This window comes from Camelina sativa, chromosome 2, assembly GCF_030686135.1.
Source record: "Camelina sativa cultivar CO46 ecotype springtype chromosome 2, ASM3068613v1".
Classification (NCBI taxonomy): Eukaryota; Viridiplantae; Streptophyta; class Magnoliopsida; order Brassicales; family Brassicaceae; genus Camelina; species Camelina sativa.
The window spans coordinates 13,103,954-13,130,295 of NC_141881.1; the positions used below are offsets into that span (position 1 = coordinate 13,103,954).

General features: G+C 35.6%; 4 protein-coding genes and 2 pseudogenes across 4 annotated transcripts; 1 reads left to right on the forward strand and 5 right to left on the reverse strand.

The window, feature by feature from the left end:
* Window positions 1-4,821: 4,821 nt before the first annotated feature.
* Window positions 4,822-7,539, reverse strand: LOC104749643 (uncharacterized; annotated as a pseudogene).
* Window positions 7,540-12,492: 4,953 nt separating this feature from the next.
* LOC147948535 (uncharacterized) lies at window positions 12,493-15,805 on the reverse strand. The gene has a single exon (XM_087467447.1). The coding sequence runs from the start codon at window positions 13,390-13,392 to the stop codon at window positions 12,493-12,495; it is 900 nt and encodes a 299-aa protein (XP_087323573.1). The 5' UTR covers window positions 13,393-15,805.
* Window positions 14,437-15,805, reverse strand: LOC147948536 (uncharacterized). The gene has a single exon (XM_087467453.1). It carries the CDS (start codon window positions 15,001-15,003, stop codon window positions 14,437-14,439), a length of 567 nt encoding a protein of 188 aa, XP_087323579.1. The 5' UTR covers window positions 15,004-15,805.
* LOC147948537 (uncharacterized) lies at window positions 15,036-16,700 on the reverse strand. Its single transcript, XM_087467457.1, has 5 exons — window positions 16,667-16,700; window positions 16,110-16,554; window positions 15,953-15,991; window positions 15,578-15,879; window positions 15,036-15,355 (listed from the first exon to the last, which is right to left on the reverse strand). Exons 1-5 carry the CDS (start codon window positions 16,698-16,700, stop codon window positions 15,036-15,038), a joined length of 1,140 nt encoding a protein of 379 aa, XP_087323583.1.
* LOC104749655 (replication protein A 70 kDa DNA-binding subunit C-like) lies at window positions 16,697-18,002 on the reverse strand. Its single transcript, XM_087467461.1, has 6 exons — window positions 17,862-18,002; window positions 17,510-17,774; window positions 17,338-17,434; window positions 17,119-17,243; window positions 16,951-17,035; window positions 16,697-16,862 (listed from the first exon to the last, which is right to left on the reverse strand). The coding sequence occupies exons 1-6, from the start codon at window positions 18,000-18,002 to the stop codon at window positions 16,697-16,699; spliced, it is 879 nt and encodes a 292-aa protein (XP_087323587.1).
* A 5,325-nt stretch (window positions 18,003-23,327) lies between these two features.
* On the forward strand, window positions 23,328-26,342 carry LOC147948538 (uncharacterized; annotated as a pseudogene).

Consider the following 26,342-nt stretch of genomic DNA (forward strand, 5'->3'; position numbering starts at 1 on the left):
TGGCGGAAAGTTTTGTGAGAAATGTGGTACATTTAACAAAATTCTCATTTTTCAATTTACACATGAGAAACAATAGGAATGACAAAAACTATTCATTAAAGCACGGGCCACAATATATATATATATATCGTTTTTTAGTGATTCTTCATACAAATTTCCAATGTCGTAGGATCAAGTTTCAATTATCACTACAAGAAAACAGTTTATTAGTGACAAATTTTAGTGACGGATCCAGGCTGTTGCAAATTAGTGACACACTGGAGTCGACTTAGCGACGACAAAACAATTCGACACAAAGACGTCGCTATATTGTGACGTACGAAGTCGTCACTAAGTAGTGGTATAATTGACACGGTATTGTGACGAATTAGTGTCGAAGCATACAGTCGTTGCTAGATAGACACTACTTGCGATGAACAATTTTAGTAGAAAAGTGGTTAAACACGTTTTTATTGTAGTGTATGTGGCGTCACAAAGTCGTCACAACCGTTTGTCCCTAGTTCGTCACAACGGTTGTAGTGTACGTGGCGTGGCAAAGTCGTCACAATGGTTTGTCGCTAATTCGTCACTAATGTTGAACAATTATTTTCAGATCCATCTTCGTTTAAGAGCCATATAGATCGAAACAAACTCAAACTCATATATCTCTGTGAAAAATCGTTTCTAAACCAAAATTTCCTCTAAAAAAACACAATGTCTCGTGGAAGTGATATATACAAACTACGAGAATGGATGTATAATCATAAAGATTCAAATGGAGAAGTGACAAAGGAGTTTCTAAACGGACTGGAAATTTTCATGTACCATGCAACTAATATGCCGATGGCTCGAGCTACTGGTAAGATCCATTGCCCTTGTAGAAGGTGTATGAATAAGAGATATATTCGTTCAGAATTTGTAGGGTCACATCTGTATAATAAAGGGTTTATGCCGCAATATTTTTTGTGGATTCAACATGGTGAGGGACATGGTCATGGTCATGCATCTAGTAGTAACAATAATTATCAAGCTGCAGATAATCATGATCCAAATATTCTGCAAGAGCATCAATATGATTATGATCATGATATGGGCGTGGGTCATCATCAAGATCAAAATAGGTTTCATGACATGGTTAATGATGCATTTCCTGAGGTCACATCATCATTTACTGAAAACGCTGTAGAGGAACCCAACTTAGATGCTAGACAATTTTATGATATGTTAGAAGCTGCAAATCAGCCAATCTATGATGGATGTAGAGAAGGACAGTCTAAGTTGTCATTGGCATCTAGAATGATGAACATTAAAACAGATCATAACTTATCAGAGATTTGTATGGATTCATGGGCAGAGCTTATAAAAGAGTATTTACCCGAGGATAATGTTTCAGCTGAGTCATACTATGAGATGTTTGCATTGATAATTGCATGTTATTTTGGAAAGATGATGATAAGTTGCAGGAGTGCCGATTTTGCCAAAAACCAAGATACAAGCCGCAAGGTACATGACGGAGTAAGGTCCCATTCCAACGAATGTGGTACCTGCCTATAACTGATAGGTTGAAACGGTTGTATCAATCTGAAAGGACAGCTAGTTCGATGAGATGGCATGCAGAACATACATGTGCGGATGGAGAAATGACTCATCCTTCTGATGGAAAGGCATGGAAACACTTTAACACGGTATATCCACGCTTTGCTAGAGAGACTCGTAATGTATATCTTGGTCTTTGCACAGATGGATTTAGCCCATTTGGTATGTCTGGTAGACAGTATTCGTTGTGGCCAGTCATCGTTAAAGCTTTTGATTTATTTAGTTACAATTTTGTTCAATCAAGCTTCAATGTTTTTAATGATTTGATATTTTACTAGGTTGCACCGAAGAAGAAGAACCGTATCTATGGGGTCGGGTCTATTCGAGATGTTCCTTTTGCATCATCATCCATTCCATGCTCTTCTGAAGAAGACTCAACTTAGTTGAGGGCACAGTTGCTAGAGGCACAATCTGAGATGCTCACAATGCGAGAGACCCATCAAAGAGATCTAGCGGCCACAAAGGAAGAGCTAGCGGGGCTAACTAGCCTCTTTGATATTATTGCTGCGGATAATCCTATCCTTGCAGCAGCGTTGCAGCGACGACGGCCTACACAAGTAACACAACCAACGGATCTGGTTCAAAACCAATCGGAGTTTGATCGTGCTGCGGCGGAAGCGGCAAACGCGGATCTCCCGGTGTGATATTATTAACTTGCGTGATAAGTATCTTTTGTAATATTAAAAACAAATATATATTAAAAGTTTGTTTTATTTAATGTTGTTATTCTTAAATCTATAATTACATTATTAAAAATTTGTATTAAATATTATTAGTATTTTTGCAAATTTGAATTAATGTTGCAACCTCTTTTTGACGAACATTGTGACGTTGTTGTGACTATATTTTTTAATTCTATCATGATTTTGTGATAATTTAGTGTCATTATAGTAGAGACAAGTTTGCGTCGAATTAAGCCCAGCGTCACAAATACATTGCAAGATTGCGATGAATTTGTGACGAATGGTAAAGAAAGTATGTTTTCGGTGGTGATAAATTAGCGACTTATTAGTGTCTTTGTACTTGAGGCGGTTTTGTGACGCTGCTAGTACGAGCATTTAGTGACAATTTTGTGACTTATCGTTACGTCGATATTTTCGACACTAATTCGTCGCAAACATTACAACGAATTAGCAACGCCATATTCGCGTCGATGTAGCAACATTTTGTTAACGTCACAAAAGTGGCATCGACTTTGTGACGAATCAAAATTTGTGACGAGCTAGTAGCAACGATTCGAAAGTCATCACAAATACGTTGTTATGTCTTGATTGCGACGATTTGGTGACGCATCTCGCCGTCACTAAAAATATGTTTTCTTGTAGTGTATGTAACTCAATTATTATTATTATTTTTTAGTAAGAGTGGGGCCAGGAGACAAAAGTCTCCCACAATTTATTCAAAAGAAATTTTCACGAATCACACCAAAAAAATATTTTTCTTTCATGAATTAATTAGAAAAATATTTGAGTTTTTAAAGTGTTTGGAAAAATCAGTGAAGTAAATCTGAATCACGGAATAGCCACCCCCCAAAAAAATAACAAAAATACCCTCTAACTAGACAATTATAGTTTGATGTTATTACCCAAACGATGCAGTGTTTGGTTAATTAAAAATGAAAAACATAATTGAAAATAATTTTAAGTATTTAATTCAGTGTACGAAACGAAGAAACAAAAAAGAGAAGAAGTCAAAGCGTGAAGCTCATCGTCTTCCTTCACCGAAAAATCTGGAAACTGAGAGAACAAATTAACAAAATTCCGGTGAAATGAAATTGTGTTTAGAACTCTGAATTAAATACGTAAAATTATTTTCAATTATGTTTTCGATTAGAACTCCGGCGAGAAGAAGAAGAGAAAAATTTTCAGATTGAGTGAGTAAAACTCCGTGAAGAAGAAGAAAGTGCTGAATATTTTGATTTGCTGTGCAAAACTCCGGCGAGGAGAAGAAGAAGAAAAATATTCAGATTTACTTCATTGATTTTTCCAAACACTTTAAAAACTCAAAAATTTTAGTTTTTGAATTTAAAAATGCTAATATTACTAAAAAAAATATTTGCTAGGAACTAAATCTAGCAAATCCCTCGCAAATCGACTAAAGCAAAGGATTTGCGAAAAAAGTCAATTCTTCGCAAATCACTTTTTGCTCTACGTTGCAAATCCCTCGCAATATTTGCTAGGAACTAAATCCCTCGCAAAATAAGCGTAAATTGCAAAAAACAAAAACGATAGCAAATTCTTTGCAAAATTTAGTTCCTAGTTAATTTTTCGTAAATTTTGCTATGAAATTGCAACTTTATTTTCCATCGCAAGAAAAAAATTATTAACATGAAATTGAACCATAATTAGCATTTTGCATTTTGTGATTAGAAAATTTTATTTTGATTAAAAGTAATCAAAACCGAACTTAAAATAAATAGTAGTTTACAAAAAACTTAATTGAATATTTCTATATATATATATATATAAAATAAAAACTTGATACAAAATATCAACATTAAAAAATAAAAGATACACAAATTAATTACGGGAAAAACCATAAAAATCCTCAACTTATCATTTTTGTTGAATTAAAGCTCGAACTTTGTATATGGTGAAATATATGTCGAACTTTTTGTTGACTTACCTTTTAAATCTCAAACTTTTGTTGACTCGGCCAATTTGGGCACAACGTTAAGTCACTAAACGGACATATCAAACGCGGTTAAGTTTCTGTCAATACCACCGTTAGCTGTTAAACGAGTCGTTTTAATCAAAACGAAAACCCCCAAATTTCTCTCTATTTCTTCTCGATTCGTCTCTAAAAATGTAACAAGATTGTTAAAGCCAAAGCTGAGATAAATGAGCTCAATATTGCTATGCAAGAGTTGAAGGAAGATGCAATGCAAAGGAAAAGAGACATATGCAAGCTTAAACTGTTGTGGAAAATGTGTTTGTTGTGGCTTTGTGTAATAACAATTTTCATTGTTTACCTTATGGTTGGTAATGTAAAACAACCCAAGTTTGTTCTCGGTTATTAGTGTTGTTTAATTGTATGTTTGGTAATGAAATCAGTTTGTTTCCTTTGAAAGAGTTAGAGATGGTTCATTCATAATAAAAGACATAGTTATGGTTCATTCATAATAAAGAGTTAGTAAACAACAAAAGAGACATCATTCATTGTTTGATAACAAAAGAGACATAACTCATTGTCTAAAAACCGCAAAATAAGTAAGTTGCTGGTCCTAAAACACCAAAACATTCCATCCTAACTTGAGCATTGAAACGATGATGTCCATCCTCCTGATACTTGTTGCCTCTGTGGTGCTTGTTGTTCCCATTGTGTTGTTGGCGGCATTGGTGTTGGCGTCCTACGTGCTTTCCTTTGTCGTCCTTGAGAGGGTTGTGATCCTTGTTGAGGTTCCCACTGTGTTGTTTGCGGTTGTGGTGCTGGCATATGTGATCCTTGAGAGGGTTGTGATCCTTGTTGAGGTTCCCATTGTGTTGCTTGTGGTTGTGATTCTCCTTCTGATTGTGCTTGTCCTTGTCCAAACAAGGCATTCCTTGGTTCCTAGATCAAGCGATAAGAGATAAGAGATGTTACTGATTATGACCACTTGTTGTGTTAACAATAATAAAACGAGAATTTTGTAAATATAACAAACCTGGTTCTTCCTTGGTCGAACTCTTGGCCTTTTAGGTTGATCTGCAACACTCGGGTTTGTACAAGATATCCTATTGTGACCTTCTTGTTTGCAGTTTGAACATGTCATGACTCTACCTTGTCGTGATAATCTGGTGGTGCTTGAAGAGGCAGTTACAAATCTTCCCTTCCTCCTAGCATGGTTAGGAGGTCTACCACGATGGCCTTTTCTCCATGGTGGTGGCAAAACTCCTAATCTATTCATCCTAGGCCACTCCGACTGACCTTGAACAGGCGCAATACCATCTTCATAAGTTTTTTGCCACATTTTTGTAGTGTACCAGTCGACAACATAATCTTCAACCTTCTATTTTTTTGCTATGATAACAAAAGCAGCATGGACGCATGGGATTGCAGTCATCTGCCACTTAATGCATCCACATGTTCGATCATTCATATTTACACTATAAGTATCATCATGTAACTCTACCTCGTGTCTATCGTTCCTAGCCATGCTTCTTATGAAAAAATGTGACCCTTCTATCATTTTTTCTATCTCCGAATGTGCCCTCTTCGTGAATCTTGTCTTTAATCTGCCAGCTATAATATGCCTCTTCTGATTTCTCACCATACACTGTCTCCTAATATCCTCAAGCATTTCTAGTAAAAGCGTCCTCCTAGCTTGGCGTATGGTTCTATTAAATGATTCACTCAGGTTGTTCAAGTTATCATTGCAACATGTACCTACTCTAAAAAGAGCTCTAGACCATGTCTCTGGCTTAGTCTTTAATAGGGAAGCAAAAGCACATGGATTATAGCTCTGCAATGCTGCCATATTCGCATTAAATTTTCCAATGGTGTAGCTGCGAGCAATCTTCCAAAACAGGCGTTGTAGTTCCATATCATGACTATCCCTCTTCCAATTCTCCATAATATGCTTAGCACACTGACGATGTTCTGCTTGGGGGAGAATGTTATGGATAGCTTTCACAAGACCCTGCAAAATAAATAAGCTTAGATAAAATTCTCCATAATATATGAACACAAAAAACACATCAAGCTGAAATATACTTACCGATTGCTTGTCAGATATTATAGCAATTTTGCTTCCATCCTCAAGACCCAAACTCCTAGAGAGCAACCTCATAAACCAGTCCCAATTGTCATCATTCTCAATCTCAACCACTGCCCAAGCAACTGGTACTATCCTATTGTCTCCATCTCTTCCAACTGCAGCTAATAGATGTCCCTTTATATCCCATTTCAAGAAAGCACCATCTATTCCTAATATTGGTCTACATGTTTGCTTCCATGCATCTTTTTGTGATTTAAAACACAAAAATAAACGATAAAACCGTTGCAAGCTTCCTATTGTTGGCCCTGGAATTGTCTCAATCTCAAAGATTGACCCTTCATTTGATCGGAGAATTTCAGCTTGATAATCCCAAATCTGTGAAAAGTGTTCTTGATGACTAGCACTCGCTTCACGCCTAAGTTTTGATTTTGCCTTTGAGCATTGTTCTTCACTAACTTCCAGGTTGTACTCTCTCTTAATCTCTGCCTTCATCTCATGTGCGGTAATCTTTGGGTTCTTTCTTAACCTCTCTGAAAATAACCAAGCTATTGTTCCTCTCTTTAACATATGACTGTAACCAGACCTCACACATCTATGCTTACCCTCATATCGATTGATTTGCATCTTGTGTTTCTTCTTATCATAAGCACAGTAGCATCTCCATAGACACTTACCACTCTCGTCAACATAAGTACATTTTGCTCCAAGCTTCAAAGATTGCAATCTATATAGCTTAATGTCGTATCTAGTTTTAAGAGAGTACCTCAAAACAGCAAGCTTGAAATATTTGGAGAACTAAACGTTTTCCCCAAATGCAGCATCTCTTCAGCATCTTCAGGTTCGACATGATTATCGCCATCAACATTGTCTTCGTCTTCACTATCTGATAGACGATCTGGAATCTTCTCCTCATCCCAAATATCATCTCCACTATCCGCATCAGTCAAGTCTTCCTCGTCTCTCGCATCCTCTCCAAACTGATTTGCCATGTCTTCACAAATAATTTCTTCTAAACCAACACAATTTCTATCTGCTTCGCCAGTATCTTCATACGCAATACCATCGCAATAATCGTCGCCTACAACCTCACAATCATCCTCACTAACGTCCTCACGGTTTTTATCACCAGCAGCATCACCACCGAACGCTACAAGAGCATTACCTTCACCATTAGTCGCTTCAGGAGCAGCCAATTCAGGAGCAGCCAATTCGGGATCAACCCTCTTTCGTTTAGAACGACGTTGAGAAGGCTTCTTTTTATTCACCATCACTTAATGATTTAGAAGAAGAATTGTAGAATGGAAGAGGAACTAAGAAGAAATAGAGAGGAATCGAAGAATAAGAAGAGAGGAATCGAATTTGGGGGTTTTCAATTTTTAGGGTTCTGAGAAAGAAATATTTGAGTTACGCTTTGGGGGTTTTCGTCTTGTTAAAAACGACTGTGTTTAATTGCTAACGGGTAAAACTAACAGAGACTTAACCACATTTGATCTGTCCGTTTAGTGAGTTAACATGGTGCTCAAATTGGCCTGGTCAACACATTCTCAAAACCCAAGTTCTGACATATCCTCTGTGTTCTATCTCCCCCCGCGTGAGTTTCAAACACCGCAACCATATCCGACTTCCATCTCTTCAACAGATAACGCAGGGATCTCTGAAAATTGGGTTTATTAGCCCCCCGGTAATTCCACATTAAACAATTCATCATTCTTCTTTTCCAAAGTTTCCACAATTGAATCGCCGGGGCAACTTGTTAAGCAGCCCTAACCACCGCCTTCTCCGCTGGCAGCACAATCTGCATACTATCTTCCCGATCCCCGGAAGCCACTGCCGTATCCGGAATGGAAATCGCCACTTCATCCTCACGAGATGTGCCAACCGTCTCTGATACCAACCCTGTCGTTCGTTCCGTGAGAATAATGGTTCTAAACCTAATGGGCCTAAGCCCCGGTTTAAGCCTCCTAAACCTTCGCGAGGTTTGATCTTTGGTCCGCATCAAGACTCGCGTACTCTATCCGAGTCGGGTAAAAGATCATGAATTTAATATGAAATAATATATGATATTTGAATTTGGTATATCGGAATTGAGTTATTGTTGATGGTCAATTGACTATTATCTAATGTGTCGATGTACGTTGAGCCACGGGGCCAGAGGACACCAATAAAAAAAGATTCTAATGTTGCTATGTTTTAGTTAGATGATTATATTATTTTTTTTGAACGCTTCACCGTTTATTGTTTTCAAAATTTTTTTTTTATATTATATTGATTAATTTTTTTATTTCTATTAAAATTCACTTGTATATGTCTAATATGTCTATGCATAATTTATGATATGACCCCGGTAAAATAATCTTCTGGGTCCGCCAAAGGCTACATCACAATCTGGTAAACAATTTGAACTTTTTTTTTTTTAAGTATTGGCATGTGTGATTATATCCAAACTAGGTAATAATCCGTGCTGTTGCACGTAGTGAAATATTTGTTTGAGTTATTATATTTGTAAATATATTTATTAGCATAACATTTAAATTTATATTGGTTTGAATTCATCAAATTTATGAAAGTTTAAAATAGTAATCGTTTCGCTATAAATTTTAAATTAACATGATGGCGGATCGGATAGAATGTGAACCGAATTAGTGATCGTTAGATTTTTATCAAAATCTTGAATTATCAAATCAGATAAAAATCGCAAAAAAATTAAAATTACATGAACCAAATATTTAAATAAAATTGTTATCCCGGTCAAACCCGTCCGCTAAGCCATCCTGCAACGGTTTATAGTTGTAAACACAATGGTATATAGTTGTAAATAATAAATCTAAATAAGGCTAAATAGCTAAATGTGTCTTGAGCTCTCTGGCGGCGACACATCAGCTTTTTTCAAGAATGTGTTTCTCTATTAATATATATGAGATATTTAAAGCTTAAAATTAATTAAAATTAATAAAGTTATGTGATAAAGTTTTTTAAAATAACATATTTGTTTTTTTTTTCAAAAACACAATGGTATATAGTTGTAAATAATAAATCTAAATAATTAAGGCTAAATAGCTAAATGTGTCTTGAACTCTCTGGCGGCGACACATCAGTTTTTTTCAAGAATGTGTTTTTCTATTAATATATAGGGGATATAAGAATTATTTAGAGTAGTGTTAAACTGTTAATCTTCTAGGTTTGTTGAACTGTTGACATTCCCACTTTTAGCTTTTTTCTTTTAGAGGTTTTTTTATGTTAGAGAGGAAGAAAACGTTTTACTCATTAAGACTACACTGTATTAACTTGAATGTCTCTTACAACCCATACACATACATCTTCTACTTGCAGCCATACTCTAGTACTTACTTCTAGATCCTATGCTCTTACACAAGCCACACTACTCATGCTTAGACTACACCACATCATGAAAACTTTGCTTAGACTTTAGACATTAACTAACACAACACATTTACTCATTTGAGCCTAACTAAACAATGAACCCAGTTACTTCTTAACTAAAGTCACGACAGTTTCACTTGTCTTCTTGGTTGACCTCCTTTTTTCTTGTAGTTGACTCTTCTCTACATCTTGTTCTTCTATGGTCGCTTTACTTCCAATCTTATGTGATTGTTCTTCCTCTCATTCTTTGCCTCACAGTGATTTTTCTTATTCTTTGCAGGTTTAATCGAATACTCAATCTTCAACATGAACATGTTCATCTTCCTCTTTGACAGATTTAGAAAGCAATGAAAACACCAATTCGCAAGTTATATGAAACACAATTTAAATATTTGGGTCAACTGTACATATAACTCAACCACATATTCATCCTTGTATTCTGAATTTTGTTGACATTGGGAGTGAAGCCATTGGATTCATTCTCTCTTCAATTAATTGGAAAACTATGTTGGAAGAGCTCCCTGAAAAAGATAAAACATAAATCATAAATATAACAATCAAGAAGTTTGAAAAAGATAAATATAATATAGTGTAAGATTATAATTCTAAATAATTCTAGGCATAGTAGTAATACCACTTCGATGTTCGTTAAGCACATAAACACGCTTATCTTTACTTACACTGAGAATCGGGTCTGAAACGAATTTGTTCGGTTCCTATTATTAATCATCTTCCTAAGATCATCACACTTTATCTGAGAAAAGCAAAGCCTGATTTTGTGTCTCGATGGTGTTTGTTGGATACAATCCAAGTCCCACATCTGAAGTTTGAAAGAACTATCATTAATATATAAAGGGTTAGGGTCAATCTACTAATTGCCAATTGGTTTTTAGTTAGAAGCCCATGATAAGCCCAAATTTAACATGGTATCAGAGCCCAAGGTTAAAAAATCCTGGTGGATTTAGAAAAGTGGATAAGGACATGCCTCTTGTTAACCCGAGTAATGGGGGCCCAAGAAGGGGTTTATTATCGGTCCAAGTGGGATCGGTTCGAGATGGAGTTGTCATCTCGAGGAGGCGTGGTCCTTGGATTGAAGGGGAGATTGTTGGATACAATCCAAGTCCCACATCTGAAGTTTGAAAGAACTATCATTAATATATAAAGGGTTAGGGTCAATCTACTAATTGCCAATTGGTTTTTAGTTAGAAGCCCATGATAAGCCCAAATTTAACATGGTATCAGAGCCCAAAGGTTAAAAATCCTGGTGGATTTAGAAAAGTGGATAAGGACATGCCTCTTGTCAACCCGAGTAATGGGGGCCCAAGAAGGGGTTTATTATCGGTCCAAGTGGGATCGGTTCGAGATGGAGTTGTCATCTCGAGGAGGCGTGGTCCTTGGATTGAAGGGGAGATTGTTGGATACAATCCAAGTCCCACATCTGAAGTTTGAAAAAACTATCATTAATATATAAAGGGTTAGGGTCAATCTACTAATTGCCAATTGGTTTTTAGTTAGAAGCCCATGATAAGCCCAAATTTAACAGTGTTTTCTTTCTGCGGGATTCGATTTATATTGAAAGTTAGAACTGATTATGTTTAGGAAATTTAAAGAGTTTTGCTTAGGACTTATGAGATCCTACGATTAGTTAAGAACTTATAAAAGTGATAAGTAGGAAATTGAAACGGTTAGACTTCCTGGGAATCTCTTTTTCTTTTGTTGGAGGTTTTTTTTTTTAAATTTGTGGAAGAGTCGATGAAGGTGGGTGGATGAGAAGTGAAGAGATGGCGATAGATTTTCTTTTTGGAATGTTTTTGGTTTATGGGCTCCATGGATTTTAATTTTATAAATGGGCTATTTATTTGGTATCAACTCGACTAAGAGGGAAAGAAAGAAGCTGACGTGGCATCTCCTAAGGTGTTTTAGAATTGGTTGATGTGGATAGTCTCCTTTTTATTATAGTAAGTAATATTTAGAGTTTTGAGTTTAAATTTTTTAACTCAACTAGGTTTGAACCCGCGGTACACCACGGGACAAAGTTTAATTATATTTAAAAAATTAGACAACTAACGGTTAAACTTATATGTATAAAAACTATTATATATGTATTGTTTGTGAATGTCGAGTATAATATATTAGCGGATTAATGTAATATATGTTTTAATCCGTGGTACATTGGAAACAATTTTTTGTTTGTAGCCAACTAAATGTGTTATTTTTTATTAATATATTAGACTAATTTGTAGGTGTAGTAGTTTGATTGTTTTAAGAGTATAGTTTTTTTACAGGTTTGATTTATTTTTAAAACAGTTTGTGTGTAATTTTTTAATCTTTTAGTGTAATAGTTTGGTTCAACCTCACTATATTAAAAAGTTGGTTGTTTATCTTAGTTTTATACTAATAATTAGAAATAATAGTTTCTTCACAATTTCATTACTTGACATATCTCTATAAGTGTAATATTTAATTTGAAATGTATAGTTCCTATCTATATATATATTTCAAACGACCCATTTATGTAATGGATTTCCTTTGAATTGCATAAGTATATTTGTAATGGGCCAGGCCTTTTGATTATTACCATATTGCGGTATTGGAAAATATTTGTAAGAAAAATATATGATTATTACAATTGAAACTCTGAGAATTGGGAACGACGCCACCTGTTCAACGCACTGTAATTCATTTCTCAGCCTCTTCTTCGTTCCTCTTATCAGATTGATTTTGTTTAAAAAAAGTTCCCCTTTTCATTATAAATCTTAACATATTAGCAATCGATTTGCTAAATCTCAGTATTGAAGAATATAATTTGAAAACGGTTATAAATCTTAACAAAGGATGGATTAGGAATTCGTGATTAGGAATTCGTCAATCGGATCACCAACATTCGTGATTAGGAATTCATCTGGAATATCAATTAGGGCTTCCCCATCGTTAGGCTCAGCAATTTTCCCATACCCAACAGCTAATATCCAATCAGAAAACTCCTTGATACTTTCTGCTTCACTCTTAGACACCCCATTTGACATAAGCCGCATGTTCTTTGTCAAAGTTAGAACCTTACAATGTTCCCACAGATATGATGAATTTAAAGACGCTAGAACAATTTGAGCCCTACCAGCACCGTTGATAACTGGGAGAACTTGTCTGAAATCACCTCCAAACACAACAACCTTTCCACCAAAGGGCTTATTATCACCATTTCTCATAATATCTGACAAGCTTCTATCCAAATTCTCAAAACAATATCTGCTCATTATTGGTGCTTCATCCCATATGATCAAAGATGTTTCTTTCAACATGTTAGCAAGATCTGAAGTAGGATTGATATTACACATTGAAAAATCATCAGGGTTTATTGGGATACAAAACCTTGAATGTGCAGTCCTTCCACCCTCCAACAACAAAGACGCAATACCGCTTGATGCGACATTTATTGCTATCAATCCCCTATATCTAACAGCAGCAGACAAAGTTTTCCACATAAAAGTCTTTCCAGTCCCTCCAAAGCCGTATACAAAAAACACTCCACCATTGTCTTTCAAAACAGCACACATAATCTCTTCATATATTGCTCGTTGTTCTGATGTCATCTTACTTATCCATTCATCATGTTTCTCTTTCAAATAATCACGATTGTAGTTCTTTTCTTCTGTAATGAGACGATTGGAATGATCAACACCCATATCAGTTGGCTTAGGCATATCATCGAATGCTTGTAGAGTTCCACCACTGCTTAACATCAACTCTTCTATCTCATGGAGAGTATAATTCTTCTTCTCATCCTCTGTTAAATTCAATGCTGCAGATGATATTACATGTCAGGTAAATAATAGTTGGCACAATCAGAAACTTCCTAGACAGACCTATAATAACTTGAAAACTCTTATTAAAAAAAAAAAAAACAGATTCACAAACCTGGATTATTGTATTGTTCTCTTTTCTTGTTCTCGATGTCTTCTGATAATACTTGCCAAGTTGTTTCCCACACATGCTCAGGTCTTGATAAACAACCATCTAAAAGCATCATTGTGAATAAATTACGCAGCTGCGGTCCAAAAAACCATGCACTTGCTTCTAGAATACTGTCTATATAAGCCTGGTCGTCTTCCAAAATACCACGTGCCCAACATGCTTTTTTGTATGTATCATAGACAACACCTCTGTATGTTCTAATATCTTCATCACTTTTAGGACCAGTCACTATACCAAGGAGTATTCTCATGTAATATTCAGCTTCCATCTTCTGTGGTACATAATTGATTCTTCCTATAGAGAAACCTCTCTCCCTAAGCTTCCATTGCTTTAATTTTCCATCCCAAGTAAAATATTTTGGTATTTCAGCATAAGTGAACTGTCTAGCAAACTCGTTAACCTGATTCAGTTTGAGGTAGGCCATGAACATAGAATCTACATTAGCTCTTCTTTCCAAAACATCTTCAATGTTCTCTTTTCTTTTGTAATATACTGGTTGCTTTCCTGGAGGATGGAATGGAAGTTTCATCACTGGTATGCTTCTATACTGTATTGGAAATTTGAAAAGCCTCCAATCTGCTTCTGAAGCTGAAACATATCTTCAAAAAATAAGAAAAGGCGATTATCAATTTTTCTACACAAACGCTCAATATCAATGTAGATTTTATCATTTTAAAAATAACTGGTAAAACAAATACCTGCAATCAAACCAGGTTTTTACTTCATCTTTCTTATTTTCTTCGAGATTTATAGAAGATGAAGTATCACCCGTCCCTGCTTCCTTTGTGATGTTAGAACCATTACCGAGACCATTAGCATCTGAAGTAGTTTTTTTTTTTAGGTTCTATCACAAATGCTACACGATCTTGTCCCTTGTTAATGTACTTAAATAAGTACTTGATGGAACCAGATTGGTTGCACCACTCCACATTGATGTGAGCCCGATAGCGCAATGATAGGAGGCGATTATAAGGAACAACATATCTGTTATCGCACTTTATATAATTCTTCTCTACATAAGCCGTAGATACTCTTCTCCTATAAACTGGATATCCATCTTTGCCAACACTTGTATCTTCAACATGGACCTTAGGGTAAAATTTAGAACACTTTCCATCAACCATACATGGTGAATTTGGTTTAGCCGCACCACACGGTCCGTGGATCATGCAATCCTTTACAACATCGTATAGTTCAGGATCTTGAAGCTTATCTGGGATCTCAGCAGATATGAACTTGTTAATATCATTGCCTGTTGGTAATTTACAACTTTGATCCATGAATAGAAGGATATGAGCATGGGGTAGTCCTCGTTTCTGAAATTCAATGGTGTACATTGCTGCATTAGTAGCAAACTGATTGTTAGTAAAATAGATCATAAGAATTTAATTTAGGAAGCTCAACAAAATACTTACCCGCTGTAGTCTTGCCTAGAATATGTTTTTTCTGTTAAATCTCTAATAAGAGACTCAAGTTTTATCTTGAACATCCGGCACATAATGTCTGGTCTATCATCTGAATTCAATTTTCTCTTCTTCAAGGGTCTTGTTATTTCTGGCCACTTGGGATTACATGTAAAAGTAATGAATAAGTCAGGAAACCCATACTGTTTACATGTAGTCATGGCATCATAATAACTCTGCAACATATAGCGAGGTCCACCAGTAAAAGATGCGGGGATTCGAACTTGCTTCCCCTGCTCTTCCATGTTATTGTTTCCACCTTCGGCCGCTGCTTCAAGAGATGAGTAATTATCACATCTTAGATTAGACTGGTTAAATTTAATATACTTCAACCTGTTTGATTCCAGACTGGTGTATGCATCTACCAAAAACTGTTGGAATAGACGCTTAGACCTTAATAGTGTTTGGGATTCATTCTCTCTTTCTTGGATCCTGTAAGCAAACCACTATCTAAGACTAATAGACTTATTTTCTGTATTTGTATTGTTACCTCCAAAGCCCTTCTCTATTCCAATTCTGAAACCATCTTCACCATAGGGAAAAATTAGAGGATATTGTGGTGCCAAGTAAGAAACATGTACTTCACTTATTCTTTGTAGCCTTCCACTACTTTTCTCTTGCACTACAATATCACGTCCAAGCATTTCTGGACGAAAATCCCCTGGAATCAATGCAGCAACTTCAGATGCGGTTGGCATAGAATATGTTCTACCATCCTTCCCCACACGATCACTAAGTATGCGCATATGGAATTTCTCTTCTTCATTAGCATCAAGCTTATCTTTCGCTTGTCTAAATGCATGGATATAAGGGTTTACATCATCCAACATTTTAATTAGTCTGGCAATGAGTTCCTTTCTTATACCTTTTTTTCCCTGTGAATCTTCCTCTTTGTTTTCCTTTGCTATACATTTTATTATGAAAAATAAATTAGATTATGATATGATAGTTTTTAATTTGATAGTACAATAATACTGAAAGTAAATGGATTAATGGCTAAATGGAGTGAGGAATTGGTGTACCTCATAACAGATGATCTGTTTTCAACCTCATTCTCTGTATCTACTATATACAGCTGTGAAAACTTTGCATAATCTCCATCTTCTGGTTTCATACTTCCAATCTTGTGTAAATTCTGGCCATGTAGTTGGAATTGCTTAGGACCTTGACCTTTCTCAGCTGTCCGATTAACTTGACCACCGAGAGAAGTAAATGCAAAGAGCATATTATATGCTCTTATATTTTCTCTAAAATGCCTACTTAGAGCATCATCCTTACTAAGCAATTCTCTAATGAGCTCTGGTGCCTCTCTTAGAAACGGTAATTTGACTGTTCCTTGTAAACAACAAAGAGAGAATTTAGGTTTTCTTGATCTTCTTCGTTTGTTTACTCTCTCATCATACCACATCATAGCACCACAGTAACAACACTTGTATGTTGGATCTCCATGATCTAAATATTCACTACCTACAGCAAGCATTTGAAATTATTGATTAGCTTATAACATCATTTTTAAAAAACATATATTACTGTTTTTTTAGTCTGAACATATATCGATTAGCTTATAACATAATATCACCTTCTGGTCTTGGTTTGTCACCCTTTGAATTCATTTTTGTGGATCCGCCAAAAGATAATGATTTAACATTGAAACCTTTACGTCGTCTCTTATATGAACCACATATTTTCTGGACCATCTGCCGAATTTTATGAACTGTAGTTCACGATTTGGATTGCCCTCAAGGATAGTGAGAGCAAGTCCATCATTTGGCAACCTACATTAAGAATTTCAATAATCAAATAGGATTCTATTCTATGCCTTCGTGACAAACCTAAAAAATAAAACGCTTCATAAATACTTACTTTCCCATGAACTCTATAACCTCAACGTAGTCTGGATTAATAATAAGTTGAGACGTATAGAACGCATTTGAGATAGTCCTCACATCTATGAAGGCGTGGTTAACAAAAGCAAAATTTAATCTTGGAATATATTATATCCGACAATTTCATAAACCAGCAAATACTTACCATTATAGAGTCTGATCTTCACAAATCTAAGAAGACAAATCACCCTATGCACATCAACTTCTTGGCAAGCAGCATAGATTTGATCAGCAAATGATGCCCACAAAGTACATGTTATCCTCACATCACTGTAATTTGAAGCAAACTACTATTAGTTTAAATGTAAAAATCGATCAACTATAAGTTTTTAGGTTTAAGAGTCTGAATAAGCATGGTAAGTACCTCTCATCCCTTAGTTCAAAGTCAATCTTGTGTGTGGGCTTGTTATTGACATCTATTGTTTGCATCTCACCAACATTAACCACTTGACCAACAATATCTGGTTAAAGAGGATCAAAATTTAGTAATTACCATTGAATAAATGAAGAGAGTTAGGAGCTATATTGATTTTTACCTATTAGGAAGTTTGGATTCAGGTTTTCAGATAAGACCGAGTCAAATCGGCTGAGAGATAGGAACAGGTCATCAGATATAGAGTCGATCCTATCCACTACAATTTGAGCCATGAAAGTCATCTTGTATCGATGACTGGTTGGTTTGAATTGGTCACCGGCTAAGCTTAAACCGAAATTTTCAATGGATCTCCATTGTCCAGCAGTCAACCTGTTCTCGAACCGGTTGATGAAGTCTTTTTTGCACGAAGCATGGATTTTTGTTCCCTGTAAATGACCCGCAAATAAATTATGAATATGTATATGGTTATTATATGTGTACATATTAGGAAATTATGTGATCTTTATACTTACTTGGACATCAGCGAGTACCATGTCAAAGGTTTCACCAAATTGTGTGGTGTATGTTTTCCATGTATGCAGGACCCTAACCTGGACCTTCCACGAAGTCTTGAAAGGTTTGATGTTTTGGAGGTAAGCGTAGGAAGCAGCCATTGTGAGGTTTGTGTTTGAAACTTTGTTTTCGAGAAATGCTTAGTGTGAGATAATTTAGTTTATGCGTTTGTTGAGGATATTTATAGGTGAATGGGTAGATTGCATGTAAAAAGCACAAAATCTTAGATACGTTTAAGATCAAGGTTTATTCGATTGTTAGGTTTGATATAAGGGAAGTTTAGATTATGCAATACTAACATTTAGGGATTTTTCGAGATTAGGATGCTATAATTTTTGAATGATTGATTGAGCGAATATCTTATATTAGCGATGATAAAGCCGTGATTGTTGTGGTTTGAAACTGATGAAGATCTTCAGTTTGTAAAATATAGAAACATGTTGTAAAATATGTTTTCGTAATGGGTTCTTTTTGTTTTCGTTTGCAGGCTTTTTTGGAGGGATTTTAATTGCGGCCCAAAGAAAATGAATACAAAGTCGGGTTAAAAGAAAAGGACGCGGATCCTCGTTCAAGCGGGTCGGATAATGTTTTTTATGTGTGGGCAGACGATTGTGCCCTTGCGAATTTTCAGAATCATTTTAGATTTGCTCGAATTGAGTGGCAATTTGAGTAAATAGAAAGAGGATTTCGGACATTTACCCAAACGTACTCCTCTTCTAATTATATAGAGATACTTTAAACTATATACCCTAAATGTTATATTAAAGATCATTATTTTTATTTGGTAAATTTAAATCTTAATTCTTGGTTGTGCATTCTTTCTATTTTGTAAACTTTATGTTTAAACTCTTAAATCTCAAAATCTACACCCTATGCGTTAAATATATATATATACATATATATATATATATATAATTGTTTGCATTTATGTAGCCTAAATTCTATTTATGAACAAATTAATTAACAAATGAATGTATGAGAATAAGACGTTGTAAAAAAAAAGTAATCGCAAATTGATAAAAAAAAATTTAATTAACAAAACACTCTAGCAATTTAAAAGAGTTCAACGACAGAGTACGAATACTCTAGCATATTTAAAAATGAATTATATTAAATTTTACAAGTACTTTTGTTAATTTTTTTTCTTTTGCAGTAGACTTGCGATTACTCTTGAAAATACTTGCAAATCTGTTGCAAAATTGCAATGGATTTGCGAGAGATATATAACTCCTTACAAATATCTGCGCATTCGTCGCATATAGTAATCGATTTGCGAGGACCGTTTCTCTGGCAAATTTGGGAGGGATTTGCTAAAGATTTAGTATTCGTCGTAATTGCCTCGTAGATGCATCGCAAATTTGTGAGAGATTTTTTTCATCGCAATGTGTCCTCGTAAATCGATTGTTTTCTTGTAGTGTATGAGCTAGATTTACAAGAATTATGTGTAAAAAACATTAAAATGTAAAGGAAAATAAGACTTATGAGAAATTGCGAACAATGGCGGCAATATTAGGGTTGTAGAGGATACACATGTTGAGATGACTGCAAAAATACAATTATACCCTCTATTAAAAACAAACTTATGGACTTACACATTGAATAAAAGAACATTATGTATGTACACCATATCATAGAGCAAATCATAAGCCTTATTTTTCCTAGGTGTACGTATGTATTCAGAACATTACGTACATTATTGAGTACTTATGGACGTACAAATTAAATAAAAGAACATTACATACATTACTGAGTACATAAGTACACTAATAAATTATTACTGTGTACGTACATGAACATACATGGTTATATTAATTTGAAACTATATTTAAGAGGATGATTCAAAATAAAAAAGAATATTAAATTAAAGTGAAAATATAGTATTAAAAAAAATTATAATGCACAGTAAAAAATTATAATCATAAAAGTTAAAAAGAGATAAGGTAATATATATATATATATATATATATATATATATATCTATATTTCGTTTAATTTTATGTTACCATAAAAAAAATACCTAGGAAAGAAATAAAGAAATAATTATAGTACTTTTTGTTGATCAAAGAAATGTGAATAAAATTATAGTGAGATGATTACTTAATCAAATTTTGTCGCATAAAATTTTGTAAAAAATATATACACATATAGTTGTACTTATATCTCGTAATGATCAATATTAATGATGTGTTATATCTTCTTTATGTAAATAACAATAACAAGTACTCTAAGTTGGTTTATTTACAAACTGTAAAATTGAAATTTTATATGTATGGCAATTGAGAAATTTGGTACAAGAATCTACTTGTTTCATTATTATTGTGTACATAGATTATAATATATTTGATGCAATGTACATTGATTTGTTTCACTGTTGTTGTGTACGTATATTGAAAAAGAGAAATTTGATAAAATGATTTATTTTTGTCGTTGTTGTTGACTACGTACACTCTAAGTAAATTTGATGCTATGTACATCTATTTATTTCATTGTTGGTGAGTACGTATATTAGATTTTGTTCGATTTATGCGATGTACGTACATTAGACCATCATTAGTGGAGTAACCCGCCATAGTTACTCTCACATTAATTTATTATATAAATAATCGTAAATTAAATAAAGTAACCCTAAAAGAACTTAAGCAAAATCACTCTATTACTAGAGAACCCCAAAGAAGGTTACTCAAGCATTTAAATAATAATTTTTTAATTTGTGTTTATTAATTATCAAAGTTTAATTATGTAAAATGATAAAACAATTATTAAAATTTTTATATTACATAAAACTTTGAAATATTAAACATATTTTACACATTTTGGAATATTAAACATATTTTACAAAATTCAGAATATTAAATATATTTTACAAAATTCAGATTAACTTTCATAATATAAGTTTAGAAATACTGTATAACATGTATTAATTTTATGTTTGGATTCATTTCTCTATGTTTTAAAGTTTCTTGATGAATGGTTAGATAAAAATTTAAAACAAACATTGCATTGCATGATGGATGGATTAACAGAACATTAATAAATTTCAGATAAATTCAGCAGCCTGCAAAAACATTAATAAATTTTGATGGATACTCCTTTAATAGAAAACAGATCAGACCATACAAGCTAATAGAAAGAATCGTACGAGCATCAATGGATAGTGGATACTATCACCTAAACTTCAAGACATCTCTTAATGCAGACAGACTACTTTGACAACTTCAGTCATTAGTATATTACAAACTCCACTTATTCTAAGTCCTACACCTATAAATGAATACAACTTTCTCCAGATAAGAAGAACACCATTTTCCCCAGCTAAGACAAAGTAGACAAAATCGTTATTAGGGGTTTGGTACATTCACTCTTCATCATCCTCATCTCCATGACCACGATAAGTTTTCTTGGCCCCGGCTTTCTCATTCCTTCTCTTCACTCGTCCAGGTCGACCACCACCGAGAGGACCTATACGCCTCAACACAGTTGAGTTTGATCAGAGCAATTAACTAACTGTTGTTCCCAAGATCATACTAACTCAAAAGACATTACCTATACGCTTAACACAATTGAGTTCATTCCTTCACTCCCAAGTAAGCTCATCTCTGTTTCATTGAAGAACAACTCCTTTAGATCCAAGATTCCGGAACAGATCAAGAAGTTGAATAATTCAAAGTTTAGACCTTTCTTCCAACCAATTCACCGGGTCGATTCCAGAGTTTCTGTTTTCGCTTCCTTCTCTTCAATTTCTAAGTTTGGATCAGAATATGTTAAGCGGGTCACTTCCAATTTCTAAGTTTGGTTCTGTTGATTTTGATTGCCCTGAAAAGAAGAAGATCAAGATCAGAAGAAAATCATTCTGAAGTAACCAACAACAACAACGAGAGACATGCCTCTCATAAAGTCTCAGTCTGCAGTGATTGGTTTGCCGCCGTACCGTGTTTTCTCCTTGGAGGAATTGGAAGAAGCAACTAACGACTTTGATGCAGCAAGCCTGTTCGCAGAACAGGTAACAACAAAAACATGACTTGAGACTTTGGCGATGAACCTGATTAACTTATATATTTGGTATCCGAACAGCTTTACGGATACGGCCAAGTGCAAACTGAACCCTCCAAAGCTATCTCTTGCAACAAAGACCATATTCTCCAACAAGCTTCAACTCGGCATCACATGCAAAGAACAACAACAAAACAGGGTACAAATAAAACATCCAAATTTCACACATGAAAACAGAGCAGAGTTGAAATTTCACATCAAAATTACAATACACTATAAATATTTTACATCAAAGCACACAACAACACATCAAAGCACACAACAAACTTGACCAAAAAATACAACACATCACACAATTATTTATACCAAACATCAAACTATTCTTACACTCTACTCCTAAGAATATCAAACGGGTTCACTATACAATCAATAACACAAAGACAAACATAACATAATAAGAACATCAAACTATTATCATAGTCAATTTAACATCAATCGAAGACGAACCTTCTCGTCTCCGATTCGTTAGCCGGTGGTCCGAACCCTCCCCTTCAAGCCTTCAGAAGAAAGCTCCACCGTCGTTGTCCCACCAAAAGATACCTCCGCCGTCGTTTCTCGTGAGTACCGAAGCTTCAAATCCAAAAGTTGCCGATCGTAAAGCCAATTTTAGCCGGGTGATCAACAAACCTCCAATTTTAGCCAGAAACTTTATTGGAATCGTTGTGAATCGATTCGATTTTCTGATCACTGCGTCAACCTATCAGCGAAGGACACGTATGGTTCTTAAGGGGTTACTCAAAATGCTTCCCATAGAATCGATACTCTACACTGTAGACTCAATGGGTTTTTTAATCAAATTTGGGGCCCAATTTTGTGAGTACCTCTGTGAGTACTCACCAGTAATAATGCTCTTAGAAACTTAAAGTATGAATTAAATATTATGTGACATAATATAATTAGTTTTGTTTATTCTGTTTAGTGGACTGTAGCAATAAGACTTCATTGAGCTCAGTTACTTAAAGGAAAGAGATGTAACTAGATCAGTTTTAGTTTTTTTTTTAATTTGAAGGGTATAATTGTACAAAATTTGGTAACTGACTAATATGTGAAAGATATTTTTGACTTTGACCTAAAGTGGTTAAAAAGCTTACCTTATGACTAAAGTATGAAATTTACCCACTTTGGGTGTGAGTTCTGTCACAAAAATCCACTTTCCACTCATGGTATACTTTCCCAAGTTTTTTGCTTATGTGTCCACTTTCCTTTTACATTTTTGCCCTTACTAACAACTTACCTCTCTTTCTCTTCTTAAAAGTTACCTTTCTTACCTCTCTTTGTTCTCCACCGTTGGATGTATGCTCCTTGTTAGATTTGAAGATTGTTTGTGGATAAGAGACATAAGTTGAATGTAGGGTTTGTGTCCCCGTGAACGAAACATGGCTGCGCAGGTAGGGTTTATGTTGTGTGGATACGGTCGTATAAATGCAACTCTGTTTGATGTTCGTGGATGGGTGTGATATCTTCCTTTGATTTGTAATGCAGGGTGAAGATCCGAGTTTTTGTGTGGTAATATCCGGTAGCTGGAGCTGTTCTGACGACGGCGTTTAGGGATTCAAAGTTGACAATAAACTTCTCTCGCGTGTTGTTCCACTGTCTTCGACCACAACGTTAGGAGAGTTAGAAGTTTCTATCGTTGGTGAATTCGGTTTGGTGGAGAAGAAGGCTAATCTGAGTTACTCCATACCAACGTTTATGGATTTGGCGACAGGGGTGAGGACGCCTCCGGTGGTTGTGACAACGAATTTAGGACTTCAGTATTATATTCAGATGCTTAGTCAGAACTGTGGGTTGAATTTATTTGTAACATTTGAGGAGGTTAAGAAGAGAGGAATGGGTAACGACGCTGAGGATTCCGATTGCAGAGAGGAAAGTCGGAAGAGACTTAGTTCGGGTTCTTCGTTTGGGCTTAGTAACAGCGGTAGTGAAGAAGGGTTTTTAGGGGAAGCCTCAACAGCCGGTTCGAAGCCATTTGCTTTTGAAACAAGCCAGGTTGATGAAGAATATATGGCTGAGTTGGCAGAAATAGAGGGAAAGATGAAGGGCAGTAAGGGTGTAGAAGATGGTGTTGGTCGTGGGATGACAAGTACACAATTAGGTTGTGTTGAAAAAATTGACGGATTGGAAGATAGTTTTGAAGATGTAGACGAAGAAGAAGAATCTGTTTTAACCGATGTAGCTGTGAGCCCAAGCAGCTATGATAAAGAGTTTTGGGGGAATTTCATTGGCGATCAGTTTGGTCGGGTGAACGTGGTGGAGGTTATGTGTAACAAAAACTCCTGTTTTGATCACACTGTCTTAGTTAACGGAGCTGTTCCTTTAAAAGAGGAGAATAAAGTGAGGAAAACTGGTGGTTTGGAACAGGTCGGAGTAGTTGATGGCGAATATGTTGATGTAACCACGTGGTCAGGTGGTCGTGGTCAGGGAGTTGCAACTGCACTGGATGGTCGCAGGCTAGAAGATATAGATGACGAGGAGTTTGATATTCCTCCTCTGTTTGACGACACAGATTATGTTAGTTCTGAAATACCGGATCTTGATTATGAGGATGATGGGAAAGGTATCTATAAAGGTAAGGTTTTTGCAAATAAAGAGGATTGCCAGATAGCTTTAGCTATATACGCCATCAAGAACAGGTTTCACTTCACGCAGACGACGACCAAGAAAGAGTCGTTTGTAGTTAGTTGTTCTGGAGATAGGTGTGACTGGAGGGTACTAGCTTGTGAAATGAAAGAATCCGGGTACTATGTGATCAGGAAAGCTAATCTAGAACACACATGCCCAATAGAGACTAGGTCCAATTACCTAAAGAAAGCGACCTCGAAGGTGATTGCAGCAGTGTACAAATCGAAGTTCAGTGATCCTACTAAAGGACCGACACCTTTGGATCTCCAGCAGATGGTATTAGAAGAATTGAGGGTCGATGCGTCCTACCGCAAATGTCATAGGGCAAAGGGGAAGGCTTTGGAAGGAATATTTGGTCCTGATGATGAGTCTTACGAGAATCTTCCCTGTTATCTCCATGTTTTAAAAGAAGCGAATCCTGGTACTATAACCGATATTAAAACTGAAGTGGTTGAAGATGGTAGAGAAAGGTTTTTGTATATGTTTTTGGCTTTTGGGGCTTCCATAGAAGGTTTTAAGAAGCTTAGGCGTGTTATTGTTGTGGATGGGACTCATTTGAATGGGAAGTATAATGGAGTTCTTTTGACCGCGAGTGGACAGGATGCTAATTTCCAGGTGTTTCCGCTTGCTTTTGCTGTTGTGGACAGTGAGAACGAAGACTCATGGACTTGGTTTTTTGAGAAATTAGAACGAATCGTTGCTGATAGTAAGAGCCTGACCATAATTTCAGATAGGTGCCCGTCAATATACACCGCGAAGAAGAGGGTGTTTCCTTTGTCACATCATGGAGCTTGCATAGTACATCTAGCCCGGAATGTTAATGCGAAGTTTCATAGTAAAGGACTTGCAAAACTTGTGACGGATGCAGCGTTTGCGTATAAGGTAACTGGTTACCTCGAAATCTATAGACAAATAAAATCTAAAAATGCCAAATGTGCTGCTTTCCTGGATAAAATTGGAGCAGCTCATTGGAGTAGGGCTTATTTCCAAGGGAACCGTTACAATTTGATGACATCCAACATTGCAGAGTCTTTAAACAATGTGTTAGGAAAGGGTAGATCCTGTCATATTATTGAACTACTTAAGTACATTTGTGCGATGTTAAGTAGGTGGTTTAGTGCGAGGCGCAAGAAAGCTGAGAAGCATAGAGGGTTGACTACGCCGGAGGTAGATAAACAGATGCAGAAGAACGTGGTTGGTGTTTATGGTAGCAAAGTAGGCAGTTTATCTAGTTGGAGTTATGAAGTGGTTGGTTTATTGAATGGACAGCATCATGTTTTGCTTGATATGAAGCAGTGTTCTTGTAAGCAGTACAATAGGCTGAAAATACCATGCGGGCATTCATTGATAGCAGCTGATACGTAAGGGATCCCTTATGGGACTTTGGTTTGTGACTGTTACAAGACAGAAACATGGAGAAGGACTTACGAAGGGATAATTAATCCTGAAATTTGTGATGCTGAAGTTCCTGTTGAAATAAAGAACCGTGTTTTATACCCTCCTAAGGCGCGACGTCCCGCTGGGTGTCCAAAAGAAAGTAGGATTCCTTCTATTGGTGAATTTCGTGTAAGTGGGCTTAATATGTGAGAAATCCTTTTTTAAATGTGTAGTGTTGGTATCCACATAAATATTTGTGTAACGTGCCAGGTTTTTTGGATATGTTATGTTGTTTGCCGAGTAATGGACTCGGGAAAACAAAAGTGAATCGTTGTGGTAGGTGCAAAGAGACGGGACACAATCGAACAAGTTGTTCGAACCCGTTGCCATGA